Source organism: Salvelinus alpinus, chromosome 39 (genome assembly GCF_045679555.1).
Source record: "Salvelinus alpinus chromosome 39, SLU_Salpinus.1, whole genome shotgun sequence".
In the NCBI taxonomy this organism is placed as follows: Eukaryota; Metazoa; Chordata; class Actinopteri; order Salmoniformes; family Salmonidae; genus Salvelinus; species Salvelinus alpinus.
In genome coordinates this window covers 1,166,597-1,183,412 of record NC_092124.1, presented here as the reverse complement: position 1 = coordinate 1,183,412, position 16,816 = coordinate 1,166,597, and the positions used below count along the sequence as shown (strand labels likewise).

Sequence of the window (16,816 nt, the reverse complement as noted above, 5' to 3'; positions counted from 1 at the left end):
AGAGCCCTGTTCCTCCTCCACGCACTCTCCCTGTGGTGCGTGTCTCCAGCCCAGTACCTCCAGTTCCGGCACCACGCACCAAGCCTCCTGTGCGTCTCCAGAGCCCTGTACACACTGTTTTTTCTCCCCGCACTCGCCCTGAGGTGCGTGCACTCAGTCCGGTACCACCAGTTCCGGCACCACGCACCAGGCCTATAGTGCGCTTTGAGAATCCAGTGTGCCCTGTTCCTGCTCCCCGCACTAGCCTTGAGGTGCATGTCTCCAGTCCGGTACCACCAGTTCCGGCACCACGCACCAGGCCTAATGTGCTCCTCAGCAGGTCAGAGTCGGCCGTCTGCCCAACGCCGCCTGCACTGCTCACCTGCCCAGCGCCGTCTGAACTGCCTGTCTGCCCAGCGCCATCTGAGCCATCCGTCTGCCCAGCGCCGTCTGAGCCATCCGTCTGCCCAGCGCCATCTGAGCCATTCGTCTGCCCGGCGCCGTCTGAGCCATCCGTCTGCCCAGCGCCGTCTGAGCCATCCGTCTGCCCAGCGCCGTCTGAGCCATCCGTCTGCCCAGCGCCGTCTGAGCCATCCGTCTGCCCAGCGCCGTCTGAGCCATCCGTCTGCCCAGCGCCGTCTGAGCCACCCGTCTGCCCAGCGCCGTCTGAGCCACCCGTCTGCCCAGCGCCGTCTGAGCCACCCGTCTGCCCAGCGCCGTCTGAGCCACCCGTCTGCCCAGCGCCGTCTGAGCCACCCGTCTGCCCAGCGCCGTCTGAGCCATCCGTCTGCCCAGCGCCGTCTGAGCCATCCGTCTGCCCAGCGCCGTCTGAGCCATCCGTCTGCCCAGCGCCGTCTGAGCCATCCGTCGGCCCAGCGCCATCTGAGCCATCCATCTGCCCAGCGCCATCTGAGGAGCCGCTAGAGCCGTCCGTCAGTCAGGAGCCGCTAGAGCCGTCCGTCAGTCAGGAGCCGCTAGAGCCGTCCGTCAGTCAGGAGCCGCTAGAGCCGTCCGTCAGTCAGGAGCCGCCAGAGCCGCCAGCCAGTCAGGAGCCGCCAGAGCCGCCAGCCAGTCAGGAGCCGCCAGAGCCGCCAGCCAGTCAGGAGCCGCCAGAGCCGCCAGCCAGTCAGGAGCCGCCAGAGCCGCCAGCCAGTCAGGAGCTGCCAGAGCCGCCAGCCAGTCAGGAGCTGCCAGAGCCGCCAGCCAGTCAGGAGCCGCCAGAGCCGCCAGCCAGTCAGGAGCCGCCAGAGCCGCCAGCCAGTCAGGAGCTGCCAGAGCCGCCAGCCAGTCAGGAGCTGCCAGAGCCGCCAGCCAGTCAGGAGCCGCCAGCCAGTCATGAGCCGCCAGCCAGTCATGAGCCGCCAGCCAGTCATGAGCCGCCTTCCAGTCATGAGCCGCCTTCCAGTCATGAGCCGCCCTACAGTCAGGAGCCGCCCTACAGTCCGGAGCCGCCCTACAGTCCGGAGCCGCCCTACAGTCCGGAGCTGCCACTCAGTCCGGAGCTGCCACTCAGTGCCACTCAGTCCGGAGCTGCCACTCAGTCCGGAGCTGCCACTCAGTCCGGAGCTGCCACTCAGTCCGGAGCTGCCACTCAGTCCGGAGCTGCCATTAGTCCAGAGCTACCCCTCTGTCCTGAGCTACCCCTCTGTCCTGAGCTACCCCTCTGTCCTGAGCTACCCCTCTGTCCTGAGCTACCTCCTAAATCATGTGGGGGCCTTGGGGAGGATTCTTAGGCCAAGGTCGTGGGCGAGGGTCGCCACTCAAAGGACGCTAAGGAGGGGGACAAAGACAGTGGTGGAGTGGTGTCCTCGTCCTGCGCCGGAGCCGCCACCTCGGACAGATGCCCACCCAGACCCTCCTCTTGAGTTGTAGGGGTGCGTTCGGAGTCCGCACCTCAGGAGGGGGGTACTGTAACGTCCTGACCAGAGTTATTATGTGTTTTGCTTGTTTAGTGTTGGTCAGGACGTGAGCTGGGTGGGAATTCTATGTTGTGTGTCTAGTTTGTCTGTTTCTGTGTCCAGCCTAATATGGTTCTCAATCAGAGGCAGCTGGTAATCGTTGTCCCTGATTGAGAATCATATATAGGAGGCTTGTTTTGTGTTGGGATTTTGTGGGTGATTGTTTCCTGTCTCTGTGTTTGTTCTGCACCAGATAGGACTGTCTCGGTTTTCACGGTTTGTTATTTTGTTATTTGTTAAGTGTTCATGGTTATTGTTTAATTAAACATGTTGAGCACTGGCTACGCTGCATTTTGGTCCTCTCCTTCATCCCAAGAAGAAAATCGTTACAGAGAGTGGTGTGGTCAGCCTATTAGCGCCTGGCAACGCATATGCTCGTTGGTGTGTGTCTGCGTAAATTTATTTTGCGATGCGCACGGGCTTGTCCGGTTTGGTGTTAAAAAAAGGTGAGTTTACCCTCCACTACCCAGTGTTTTTCCCTCATTAAAATGCAAATCAATTTATAACATTTTTGACATGATTTTTTTGTTGTTATTCTGTCTCTCACTGTTCAAATAAACCTACCATTTAAAATTATAGACTGATCATTTCTTTGTCAGTGGGCAAACGTACAAAATCAGCAGGGGATCAAATACTTTTTCCCTCACTGTATAAACCCTGGATTGCTGTTGCCATGTATTGGCCAATGATAGGCTTTGAAGCCACCGTTCGGCCATATTGGTACTCCTCAGAAGAAGCAGTTCTCAATTAAATCTTTCAAGAACAAAATTGTTTCAAAGATTTGTATATAATGATGAGATGCTCATGTCTCCGCCCTAACAATGTGGTGAGTTCACCATTTTCAATGAACAAATAAGGTTTTATATGTAAGATGGTTAAATAAAGATACAAAATATTGATTATTATTATTTGTGCCCTGGTCCTATAAGAGCTCTTTGTCACTTCCCACGAGCCAGGTTGTGACGACAACTCACTCATTCTTATGTTTAATAAATGTATAGTGTGTGTGGCAGGCTTACAATGATGGCAAAAAACAACATTTGAGAGTGCGCTGACCATGGTGCTAGAACTGGAGGTTGAATGTGTGAAGGGGGTATGGGACTATAAAAAGTTTGGGAACCACTGCTCTAAAGTGTCTTTGTACCAGGAGTGTGTAGATGGAATATAAATAAAGGGTTAGGATTCTTCCGACTGGACAATTCCCCAATGAGAAGATTTTACCAGAGGATGCAAGAAAAGTCTACAGAAATAGCTTTGTTTGTTATTGATGCCTTCTAGATTACATAAGTGTTTCGTCATTGAAGTTTCTCATCTACAGGCTATTTATTTCTCATTCGTAGAAGTGGATTCACAAAACACTTTGTTCAGGAATGCAATACTTTATTTCTGTGCTGTACACAAAGAGCAAATAAACAAATTATGGAATGGTCAAACTTGAGGAAATGTTTTCACACACTGCAAGCATATTAGGGCTTTGGGAAATCTGACTTTAAATATGAATGTTCTGATACAGTGAAAGGGGAATAGCACTGCAATTTTTAACAGGGTGTTGTGTAAAGTTGGAATGTATGACATTCATAACACTTGCAACAATACACCATTGTCAAAAACGTTTTACATACACATTTTGCTGGTGGAATGGAACAGCACAGTCATTGCAATGCCACTAAAACGTAGTTTCTGTACAAAAATGTTCAAATTGCATATCACACTTGCTGCATTACTGAGAGCTAAACATACAGAATATGGGCCCTTCTTCCATTGGCATCAGGGTATCAACATGGACGAGGAAAACAAAAAACTTAAGGACAAATACAAAATGGCTGCTTGAAACTAATGAATTGAGTCAAGTGCTTTCTAATCTAAATTAATCAAAACAGACGCATGAAGAAAAAAAAAGATAAGGAGAGCATTTTTTTAAGGCTGAACCTATTAAGATGTAGGCTAATTACCCTTTTGAACAGAGCGCAGTGTATTCACACAGATTGCATCTTGACTGTTAAGCCATTGTATGGTTTTTTAGATAAACTATTAGACAGTGTCAGCTACAGTATCAGAATACTACACCTGAGTAGTATCAATAGTTGTGACAACAGACAAAAGGGCACAACAATTGAGGATGGGAGGTAAGAGATGACAGGTTTGTAATATCAGTTTCAATATTGTCGTTATTGTTTCTAACAGCTCTACGATGACCTACAGTGCAGAGTAGCAAGAATAACACATGTATAACTACATTTTTCATTTCCAGGACTGATTGAAAGTGAACTAAACATCGCAGAATGCTTTGAGCCATCATAAGTAGTATCATAAAGAGTTTAATGTTAAGTGTCCCTTATTGTATTTTACACCACGCGTGCGTGCACGCACACACACACTATTTTGCATTGAGCAACAATACCTAGTCTGTTATTATTGTGGAAGAGAAGTAAAGTGTAAAACCACTGGACTAGAGGAGATAAGATAATATATCATACATTGAGCAGTATGTGAATTCCTTATTGTTAATATATGAAAATATCAAGTGGTGGTGTGTAGATTGAAAAAAGCACTCCCACGAAGAACTATCTCCTAAGCAGAATGTAACAATTGGGCAATGTCACAAAATGTGTCATCTGATACCAAACTACGATAGTTTCGATAGCTTCTTTGACAAACGTTTCCCATATGTTGGTGAATGATTTACAAATGTTTGTGGGGAGGTTTTTGGACAGCGTTGCATGCACTTGTTATAAATACCATGCTTTAAAAATACCCTGATTATATTTTAGGTCCTATATGTATGAAATTGAACAGGTGAGGTGGGTAGAGAACTAATTTTCACTGAGAACATTTGACTAGAAGCTACTTTAGCCGGAGATTACTTTGTGGTGATCATTGATGCCAAATAATAATCATGGGATGCCAAGAAAGTGAAACAATCTAATAGATTAAAATTGGGGAATGAGACATATTTTTGAAGCTAGTCTGTGATCAAAGTCCAGGCACTTTATTTTAGATTTTTACTTCCCTTCAATCTCACTTCCATACACATTGGTGACTGTCGACGTATATTAGCAACAACCTCCATACTTGCATGATAAACCTTAATTTCCAGTTTTACATCAAGTGCCATGTCACAACAATAAATAACGAAAGGAAGAATTGGTCCAACCCTACCATGATACCCAGTTATCATTTCTCATTGTCCCAACAAGGATCCCTTTAAACAAAAGGGATGTATTGTATATCAGCTCTGGGTTGAAGTTTCCCCTAAGTTTAGATCTAGGATCAGCTTCCACTCCACCAATCCTAACCTAAACTATTGGTGGGGAAAATGCTAAACTGACCCAAGACCAGCATCTATGGGCAACTTCACCCTACTACTTCTGTATATCACATTAGGGGCAGGGACAGAAACGAGTCGAATAAATCTCCATCCTCCAATCCACGGAGATCTCAATCATAGTCCCTCCCACCTACAACACATCACCAATTCTCCTTCTCTTCTTCCTCTTCCCCATGGCCGACAGTAGAAAAAGTTTGAGGAAATACAGGGTTGCTCTTGTGAACTCCAGGGGGTCAGTGGAGGACAATGTTAAAGGTCAGAGGTCACGAAGGAGGCTACAGAGGCACACGTCAGGGTGAACGGCTAGAGAGAGGTTCTGTATGGCACGGTGTTGGATGGCGGGATTGAATTAGTGGGGGAAGTGGATGAGTGAAAATCCACCCATTTACTCCGTACTGAGGATGGTGTGTGTGTGCAAGTCTTCGTGTGTGTACACTAAGTGTGTGAGGGCTACTGCAGGTAACGGTAGACTTTGAAGCAGTGGTTCCCAGAGTCAGCCACCACCACGTGGCCATCAGAGGTGAGGGCCAGGCCCTGGGGACCGTAGAGAGGGTCTGCCGATGTGTTGATGTAGGAGAGGAATGAACCACTGCCATCAAACACCTGAGAGAGAGAGATTAGTCGTATTCCAAATTTAACTGACTATTCTAGATGCAAATATAATTAATCTAATCAAAATATTTTATAATAAAATTATACTTTAAAGTGCATTCTAGGGGACAGTATTTTTTTTCTCTCATTTACAGTTTAGTTAACACCAAAACAAGGTCTCCCACTTCCCTGACCTTGGTCTCACTTCCATGCTCTTTGGCCTCACCTGTATTCGGCTATTGCCCCAGTCTGCCACGATGATGTTGCCGTTGATGTCTACCGCTACCCCCGTAGGGGCATTGAACTGGCCGTTCCCCTCCCCGTTGGAACCAAACTTCAGAAGAAACTCCCCCTCAGGGTTGAACACCTGCAGAAAAGGTACACATCCTTTTTTCAGAAGGGTACACAATCCCTTTTTATTTAAAGAAAAGGTACATATCATTTGGTTCGGTGGGTGCCATTTTGCCGTGAGGTCGCCTAGGCAGAGAGCTGCTGCACATTTTGTAAATATTTAATTCATACATGTTTTTTTGTTGGAATCTTTTTTCTTTATTTTTGGTTTTGAATAGCCAAATGTTTATAGATTATATCTGTATTAAGTCTATTTGTTTCCTGCCCATGAATTCATTGCAAATCAGTGTCTCATGATAGCTAACAATGCTACCAGGTGAGCTAGCTATCGTAAGTGTATTTAGATTTGAAAACTCCCAACCTATTTTTGTTGTTGTTATTTCTACGGTCTTATGACCCAATGAGGAAGACTAATGCATGACGAGCTGGCAGTGACGTCATCTCGGGAGGTTTCCTCCTAAGTTATGAGCGGCCTGTCATCATATCTTTAGTGACTGGAGAGCTCAAAAACAAACTTCTTCTCTTTCTACGCTACAAGACCAGAGAGTCAACAGCTATGGAGAAAATCTCAGTCAGATGGCGGGGGGGACGACAAGGCGCCACAGTTCACTCTCAATGGAGAATGAACTGTGCTGTCTGCCTGCCAGTCTCCGGAGGACCTGCTCATCTCTCCCCCATTGACCTCCTTTCTCTGTTCAAGCCATGTGGTTCCATCTTGATTGTCACTCCACCTGTTGGAGGCTTGAAACACTCAACTTTCAACACTGTCTGAAAATTATTGTTCCTGATCTACTCTATCCTATAGCTGTTTTATTTTATTGTTTTTTTGTTGTTGTTTTGTAGTCTTGTCGTTTGAATTTTATATGTTGAACAATTCAGAAAACAATGTTGAATTGAGCTTAACCAACTTTAGATTTTCTCCCCCCAAGACAATGGGTCGTACAAATGGCTCGACACCTAGGGGTGATACCATGTGACCTAGCATGACTATAAAAGTTCTGCTCCCCTATCTCTTACCCTCTTTACTCTGGACCTCCATCACCAGCAGGCTGACCATAGGTCCTGGACCTTTGCCTTTAATGGCCAGAACTGGTAACTGATAATTTAGGGAAAAAGTTTATTTTAGGGAATAATACCTGTAATCCAGTACAGACATTGGGAAGGAAGTGCCCACACACTAAATAGGCTTCGAAGAAGAGTTAGTATCAGAAGAAAACAATAAGACTTAAAAGAGCTAGCGTAGCCTGAACGGTACACGTAAGCTAACAGTCTTCAACCCAACCCCTCTGAATCGGAGAGGTGCGTGGGGCTGCCATAATCGACATCCACGTCATGGACACCCGGGGAACAGTGGGTTAACTTCCTTGCTCAAGGGAAGAACGCTAGATTTTAAGGAGAAGACAATTAGAGCACAGCGTCTGCAACTCAAGCAAGGAGCAAACAGAGAAGAGCAACAAGCATAAGGACACCAACTCTGGACCAAAGGAGCAACCTGATGGAGGAACCCCAATTCAACAAGACTGGACACACAGCCATCTTCTTTCTTTGTTCTCCGCCATGCAGCCATCAAGAAGCCACAACAGACTTTGATCACAGACTGAGTACAACATCATTTAATGTTCAGGATCTCAAGGTCTTCACTTGTCTTCCAATCTATTTCCTACCTTTTCATGATCATTCTCATTTTGTTTAAATATATTGATTAGTATTATTAAATGTTGATTGTATAAAGAAATTGTGTTTGTCTTGGTTTTCTGGTAAAGAACTGTCGTGACATGACTACCATTAATGCTTTGATGATTATTTTACCAAATCAATTAACTGTTTAATTATTACGATGATTAAATTAATCATGTAACAATTACCTCATTAGCAATCTTGGGGCACCACGGAAAAGGTTTGTTTAATGAGTTACCGTTTCCCGAATTAACTCAAGAATATCAGAATATCGTTATCTTAGTCATCCATTCATTATTATTACCTCATATCAGTCTCATTCTGAACGTTGCATAATCGGTTAAATCTGCACGAACCCTAGTCTACAGTTGTGGCCAAAAGTTTTGAGAATGACACAAATATAAATTTTCACAAAGTCTGCTGCCTCAGTTTGTATGATGGCAATTTGCATATACTCCAGAATGTTATGAAGAGTGATCAGAATTAATTAATTGCAAAATCCCTCTTTGCCATGCAAATAAACTGAATCCCCCAAAAAACATTTCCACTGCATTTCAGTCCTGCCACAAAAGGACCAGCTGACATCATGTCAGTGATTCTCTCGTTGACGAGGACAAAGCTGGAGATCACTTTGTCATGCTGATTGAGTTCGAATAACAGACTGGAAGCTTCAAATGGAGGGTGGTGCTTGGAATCATTGTTCTTCCTCTGTCAATCATGGTTACCTGCAAGGAAACACCTGCCGTCATCATTGCTTTGCACAAAAAGGGCTTCACATGCAAGGATATTGCTGCCAGTAAGATTGCACCTAAATCAACCATTTATCAGATCATCAAGAACATCAAGGAGAGCGGTTCAATTGTTGTGAAGAAGGCTTCAGGGCACCCAAGAAAGTCCAGCAAGCGCCAGGACCGTCTCCTAAAGTTGATTCAGCTGCGGGATTGGGGCACCACCAGTACAGAGCTTGCTCAGGAATGGCAGCAGGCAGATGTGAGTGCATCTGCACGCACAGTGAGGCGAAGACTTTTGGAGGATGGCCTGGTGTCAAGAAGGGCAGCAAAGAAGCCACTGCAGCAAAGAAGCCACACATTCTCCGAGAGCAACTTCTCCCAACCATCCAGGAACAGTTTGGTGACGAACAATGCCTTTTCCATCATGATGGAGCACCTTGCCATAAGGCAAAAGTGATAACTAAGTGGCTCGGGGAACAAAACATCGATATTTTGGGTCCATGGCCAGGAAACTCCCCAGACCTTAATCCCATTGAGAACTTGTGGTCAATCCTCAAGAGGCAGGTGGACAAACAAAAACCCACAAATTCTGACAAACTCCAAGCATTGATTATGCAAGAATGGGCTGCCATCAGTCAGGATGTGGCCCAGAAGTTAATTGACAGCATGCCAGGGCGGATTGCAGAGGTCTTGAAAAAGAAGGGTCAACACTGCAAATATTGACTCTTTGCATCAACTTCATGTAATTGTCAATAAAAGCCTTTGACACTTATGAAATGCTTGTAATTATACTTCAGTATTCCATAGTAACATCTGACAATAATATCTAAAGACAATGGAGCAGCAAACTTTTTAAAATTAATATTTGTGTCATTCTCAAAACTTTTGGCCACAACTGTACATGATGACTCAGTGATACACAAATTGGCTTAATTATTTATTTACTAACTAACTAAATAATCACACAGAATTACATAAACACACAGGATAGATTATACATTGATTACTACATAATGCAATGAAAAGTCCCTAGTGGACTAACCCAATATGACGGCTGGTTACCCAATGAATGCGGTGAGGAAAGAAAGAGTAGGAGAAGGAGAGACAAAATAATTCAACTATTGTACATACAGTTGAATAATACGCTCATCGTAAATATGGATATTTGGCACCCTAACAACCGCTCATTCGGATTTAGAAATGCAATGTACATATTTACGCTTGTATGTCTTTGTTGTCTCTCTCTGTTGAACTCGCCCGATCAGTCTGTGGCGAATAGTTCGACAGAAAGTCTCTGGTTGTGTAAGTCTCTGGTTGTCCACCAGAGGTCACCATGTCCTTAGTAGTTGTAGTAGGTTTCCTTTTGTTCTGGAAGTGTCTGTTAGAATGGAAACATCAGACGTACCAATGGTCGTTTGATAGGGCAATGTTATTTTCTCGTCTTCGCTCGAGTTTCCTAAACTACGTTACATGCAGAGCTGCAGGCGGTGCATGTCTAGTCTTCTTCTTTGTTGAGTTTGAGGATCTTAACATTTTCTCTTTCTGGTAGAGTCTAACCGTTTTACACGTGTAGCCACAGCTCCACGCTTTCTGGTCTAGTAGTTTTAAACCATCTGTGACGTCCGGCTTACCGTCCGTATACTGGTCCAATGTAAATTTCATTAGGAGTCCTTTTATAAATGTTCCATCCATCCTTTTTGCATAATGCCTGTGCCTGTGCTCACGTGGTGTCGGTTACTGACTGGGTAAAACTTTACATGAAAACAATTCTCATTTAGAAGGCTAAAATTAAAAATCAAATCAAATCAAATTTTATTAGTCACATACACATGGTTAGCAGATGTTAATGCGAGTGTAGCGAAATGCTTGTGCTTCTAGTTCCGACAATGCAGTAATAACCAACAGTAATCTAACCTAACAATTCCACACTACTACCTTACACACACACACAAGTGTAAAGGGATAAAGAATATGTACATAAAGATATATGAATGAGTGGTGGTACAGAACGGCATGGCAGATGCAGTAGATGGTATAGAGTACGGTATATACGTATGAGATGAGTACTGTAGGGTATGTAAACATAAAGTGGCATAGTTTAAAGTGGCTAGTGGTACATGTATTGCATAAAGATGGCAAGATGCAGTAGATGATATAGAGTACAGTATATATACATAAGAGATGGGTAATGTAGGGTATGTAAACATTGTATTAAGTGGCATTGCTTAAAGTGGCTAGTGGTACATTTTTACATAATTTCCATCAATTCCCATTTTTAAAGTGGCTGGAGTTGAGTCAGTATGTTGGCAGCGGCCGCTAAATGTTAGTGGTGGCTGTTTAACAGTCTGATGGCCTTGAGATAGAAGCTGTTTTTCAGTCTCTCGGTCCCTGCTTTGATGCACCTGTACTGACCTCGCCTTCTGGATGATAGCGGGGTGAACAGGCAGTGGCTTGGGTGGTTGTTGTCCTTGATGATCTTTATGGCCTTCCTGTGACATCGGGTGGTGTAGGTGTCCTGGAGGGCAGGTAGTTTGCCCCTGGTGATGCGTTCTGCAGACCTCACTACCCTCTGGAGAGCCTTACGGTTGTGGGCGGAGCAGTTGCCGTACCAGGCGGTGATACAGCCCGACAGGATGCTCTCGATTGTGCATCTGTAGAAGTTTGTGAGTGCTTTTGGTGACAAGCCGAATTTCTTCAGCCTCCTGAGGTTGAAGAGGCGCTGCTGCGCCTTCTTCACAACGCTGTCTGTGTGGGTGGACCAATTCAGTTTGTCCGTGATGTGTACACCGAGGAACTTAAAACTTTCCACCTTCTCCACTACTGACCCGTCGATGTGGATAGGGGGGTGCTCCCTCTGCTGTTTCCTGAAGTCCACAATCATCTCCTTTGTTTTGTTGACGTTGAGTATGAGGTTATTTTCCTGACACCACACTCCGAGGGCCCTCACCTCCTCCCTGTAGGCCGTCTCGTCGTTGTTGGTGATCAAGCCTACCACTGTAGTGTCATCCGCAAACTTGATGATTGAGTTGGAGGCGTGCATGGCCACGCAGTCGTGGGTGAACAGGGAGTACAGGAGAGGGCTCAGAACGCACCCTTGTGGGGCCCCAGTGTTGAGGATCAGCGGGGTGGAGATGTTGTTACCTACCCTCACCACCTGGGGGCGGCCCGTCAGGAAGTCCAGGACCCAGTTGCACAGGGCGGGGTCGAGACCCAGGGTCTCGAGCTTGATGACGAGTTTGGAGGGTACTATGGTGTTAAATGCTGAGCTGTAATCGATGAACAGCATTCTCACATGGGTATTCCTCTTGTCCAGATGGGTTAGGGCAGTGTGCAGTGTGGTTGCGATTGCGTCGTCTGTGGACCTATTGGGTCGGTAAGCAAATTGGAGTGGGTCTAGGGTGTCCGGTAGGGTGGAGGTGATATGGTCCTTGACTAGTCTCTCAAAGCACTTCATGATGACGGAAGTGAGTGCTACGGGGCGGTAGTCGTTTAGCTCAGTTACCTTAGCTTTCTTGGGAACAGGAACAATGGTGGCCCTCTTGAAGCATGTGGGAACAGCAGACTGGGATAAGGATTGATTGAATATGTCCGTAAACACACCAGCCAGCTGGTCTGCGCATGCTCTGAGGACGCGGCTGGGAATGCCGTCTGGGCCTGCAGCCTTGCGAGGGTTAACACGTTTAAATGTTTTACTCACCTCGGCTGCAGTGAAGGAGAGCCTGCAGGTTTTGGTAGGGGGCCGTGTCAGTGGCACTGTATTGTCCTCAAAGCGGGCAAAAAAGTTGTTTAGCCTGTCTGGGAGCAAGACATCCTGGTCCTCGACGGGGCTGGTTTTCTTTTTGTAATCCGTGATTGACTGTAGACCCTGCCACATACCTCTTGTGTCTGAGCTGTTGAATTTCGACTCGATTTTGTCTCTGTACTGAGACTTAGCCTGTTTGATTGCCTTGCGGAGAGAATAGCTACACTGTTTGTATTCGGTCATGCTTCCGGTCACCTTGCCCTGGTTAAAAGCAGTGGTTCGCGCTTTCAGTTTCACGCGAATGCTGCCGTCAATCCACGGTTTCTGGTTTGGGAATGTTTTTATCGTTGCTGTGGGTACGACATCGTCAATGCACTTCCTAATGAACTCGCTCACCGAATCAGCATATTCGTCAATATTGTTGTTGGACGCGATGCGGAACATATTCCAATCCGCGTGATCGAAGCAGTCTTGAAGCGTGGATTCAGATTGGTCGGACCAGCGTTGAACAGACCTGAGCGCGGGAGCTTGTTGTTTGAGTTTTTGTTTGTAGGCTGGAATCAACAAAATGGAGTCGTGGTCAGCTTTTCCGAAAGGGGGGCGGGGGAGGGCCTTATAAGCGTCGCGGAAATTAGTATAACAATGGTCTAGTGTTTTTCCAGCCCTGGTAGCACAATCGATATGCTGATAGAATTTAGGGAGTTTTGTTTTTAGATTAGCCTTGTTAAAATCCCCAGCTACGATGAATGCAGCCTCAGGGTGTGTGGTTTCCAGTTTACAAAGAGTCAGATAAAGTTCGTTCAGGGCCATCGATGTGTCTGCTTGGGGGGGAATGTATACGGCTGTGATTATGATTGACGAGAATTCCCTTGGTAGATAATGCGGTCGACATTTGATTGTGAGGAGTTCTAGATCAGGTGAACAGAACGACTTGAGTTCTTGTGTGTTGTTATGATGATCACACCACTTCTCGTTAATCATAAGGCATACCCCCCCGCCCCTCTTCTTACCGGAAAGATGTTTGTTTCTGTCGGCGCGATGCATGAAGAAACCAGCTGGCTGCACCGACTCCGTTAGCGTCCCTTGAGTTAGCCATGTTTCCGTGAAGCAGAGCACGTTGCAATCCCTGATGTCTCTCTGGAATGCTACCCGTGCTCGGATTTCATCAACCTTATTGTCAAGAGACTGGACATTGGCGAGTAGTATGCTAGGGAGTGGAGCGCGATGTGCCCGTCTCCGAAGCCTGACCACGAGACCGCCACGTTTTCCCCTTTTTCGGCGTCGCACAGGGTCGCCGGCTGGGATCAGATCCATTGTATTGTGTGGAAGGCAAAACACTGGATCCGTTTCGGGAAAGTCATATTCCTGGTAGGAACGATGATGAGTTGACGTTAATCGTATATTCAGTAGTTCCTCCCGACTGTATGTAATGAAACCTAAGATTACCCGGGGTACCGATGTAAGAAATAACACGTAAAAAAACAAAATACTGCATATTTTCCAAGGAACACGAAGCGAGGCAGCCATCTCTTTTCGGCGCCGGAAGAATTACATTTAATCTTCTCACAAATAGTTTCATATTTAATCATATATGTTTTACAACATTTAGATGTAACTCTGACATATACATTGTAAAAGCTCTTAAAGTTACAATGTTTACGTTATAAATTATTTAATGATATCACAGAACAATAACTGATCTGACATGATTGTTCTTTAAGTCCCTCCTGACCATTTCCCACATTTATGTTAGAAATATTGTTTCAATGTCCAATCTTTTGATGTTAAAGTATTAAGGCCAGAGTCTCTCTCTACACACAAAGGATTTTTAACTCAATACCACAGAGCAGAAGTGAGGGTTTCTGCCAGGTATTTACGATCTGGTTGGTAAGTCATAAAGCTCTTGTGGAAGAGAGAGAAGGGGGGGGGGGGGTCTGGCTGTCTGTCTGTCAGCCCTCTGCCGAGCTGATCTGGCACCTATGATCCTCACCCATGGGAGAGAGAGAGTCATGACAGAACTCCAATTGATTCTCATAAGAATTAATAAGCCAATAATTACTATTGTTAAAATGTTAGTCTTATAGAGTTATTGGTAAAATAACTAATGAACCAGGTCTTCTTAAATACAATTTTTGTCCAATACTGGACTGGTGTTTCGTTAATAATCTCATAGTAATAAGTGTACACACTATTTTATAGCTTTTTCAAGTGCTTTGAGAATTTTTGTAATGAAAAGCGCTATAGAAGTTGAATAAATTATTCATTATTATATCCCTTTTTCAGAAAGGTGCACATAATTTTTCAGAAGGGTACACATCCTTAAAAAAAAGGTACACTTTTTTCAGAAAGGTACACAAACTTTTTATGGGAAAATAGACATACTTTTTTCACAAGGGTACAAATCATTTGTAATTGATGAGATGGTCTTACCTTCACAGAATGATTATGGAAGTCTGTAACAATTATCTCATTGTTATGGTTCACTGCTGCAAAGTGAGGACCTGGATCAAACCGAGAGATAGGAGCAAGGTTAAATGCATGTACTATAGCAATGTAAACAACGAAACAGAGGAAAGTGGTGATGAAACCGATGAATAGTGAGCTTTTTGGCGCCAGGGAATCACCCAAGTGGGTGCTACTTGTTTGTATGGAGGAATGGCTACAAAAGTAAAGCGGCTATGCTACGGACGGCTGGGGACGTCGAGGTGCGCTGCTAAACAGCTCCGGACCTGTCTGGCCCTGATCCACATCCCTGTGATGCTGCCTCTCACCGCTCAAGCCATTGTTTGATATTATCAAGACCAACTGCTTCAGCTCCCATCCTGACTTCCTGAATTACTGTTTTTGTTTCCTTGTTTAATTACATTTGTGCTGTATACATAATTCAGCTTTAAGCTGGCATACCACGGCCTACATGTAAATGCAATAAAACTACTACTACTACTAGTAGTGACTTTCTCACTGCTGACAAAGTCGAAAATGGCTTGATTTAAAACAATGTATCATTTGATGTGATATGTTTATGAAAGACATGCCAAAACACGCCTGCCAAAACACACGTAGATACTGATTTCACTGTTTGTATTTTTTTCTTTTAAATTGTAAGTAAATATCATCATAAACTATAATCATAAACACATTTTTAAATGAAAAGACATGTATTTAACTGAAATGGAAAGCTACAGGGAAGAGTGGGGTAAGTTGAGCAAAAGGGGTCAGTTGAGCCACCCTTGTTTCTAGGAAACCATAAACAACATTTACAATTTGAACAAATATTTAAGAAAGGTTATCATTTCATGGAGTCTGTAAAGGAAGAAACCATATGGAAAAAGTGGTCCCATTTTTTTTATTTGTACATTTTATTTTTTGAAAAAAGCGATCGTAATTGTGTTTGGGAAATAAAGAGACATGGTTTTAAAATGGTACTTGTAATATGTGACCCATTTCACGAAACTAGGCGTATGTCACGGATCACTACTTCACACGGGAGCCATTTGAATTGATTTTAATTTTTTTTTATCTAAATGCGTTTTTTGGCAGAAATGCCTTCTGGAACATGTGAACTTTCATGTGCCTTAATAACAAACTTGTATGCCATCTGTAAATACAAATACAGTTGTTAAAATGACAAGTCTAGTTGGTTTAGCCACAAAAAAAGCTAGCAACCTTCCCGCTAGCCATGATTGGCTGAGATAATGAGTGGGCTGGACATGCCGAGAGATGAGTTTGGATTGGTCTGCCATATAGCACGCTTCTGTCTATTTGATCTCGTTAGAATGTGTAGGTAATCCTGTCTAATGTGGCTTTTAAAATTGTTGTGTACCGTTAAATTGTTGAAAACAGCCTAACCAGCTCTCCTAGGGAGAGTGAAATGGTCAGAGTAGGGTGTTCTCATTTGTGTCTGGAAATAGCTAGCAAGCTAGACAATGTTAGCAAGTTCGCTTGGATGCTTGACTGCCGTTGTGAGGTCAGAACGCTCAGATTAACCCTACTCATCGGCCAGAGCGTCCAGTGTGCGCTCTGAACACTCCCGAGAGCGAAACGCTCTGAATTTAAGAATGGACAATCTGACAGAACAGTTGCAGTCACCAACGCTCTGGATAAGATAAAAACAGCCTAACCAGCTCTGCTAGGGCGAGTAATATTCAGTTAGCTGTTCTCTCATTTTGAAGTACCTAGCAAGTTAGCCAGTTAGCTTGACTGCTGTTGTTGTTAGTACAGAACGCTCGGATCAACCCTTAAAAGAGATGGGTCGGGCTAAAGCTTAAGAGGGTGTGAACGATGCTGAATGGGTGTAGACAAAGAAGAGCTCTCCAGTTGGTAGCAAAACATTCAAAGGCCATTTTCTCAAAAGTGAGGTAACAAGTTTATCAAATTTAAAAGCAGAATTACTTTCCCATTGTTCCTCAAATGCAGTGTATGATATACAATTTTTTAGCTCTGTCTCTCTGCTTTTATC

At 44.7% G+C, this 16,816-nt stretch overlaps 1 protein-coding gene across 6 annotated transcripts in view; it reads right to left on the bottom strand.

Annotated features, from left to right (window-relative positions):
* Positions 1 to 3,296: 3,296 nt before the first annotated feature.
* The window catches only part of LOC139566946 (tripartite motif-containing protein 2-like), a 54,586-nt gene continuing 41,066 nt past the window's right edge, over positions 3,297 to 16,816 (bottom strand). For 4 of the 6 annotated variants that reach the window (XM_071388332.1, XM_071388331.1, XM_071388330.1 and 1 more), the window contains exons 10-12: positions 14,788 to 14,858; positions 6,083 to 6,223; positions 3,297 to 5,868 (exon numbers count right to left, since the gene is read on the bottom strand). In XM_071388332.1, the coding sequence (XP_071244433.1) occupies positions 5,716 to 5,868; positions 6,083 to 6,223; positions 14,788 to 14,858 (365 nt within the window). In that variant the 3' untranslated portion in view covers positions 3,297 to 5,715. Of the gene's footprint in view, positions 5,869 to 6,082; positions 6,224 to 9,834; positions 9,994 to 14,787; positions 14,859 to 16,816 lie in introns of those variants that run through there. The other 2 variants (XR_011673191.1, XR_011673192.1) reach the window with 1 other exon arrangement.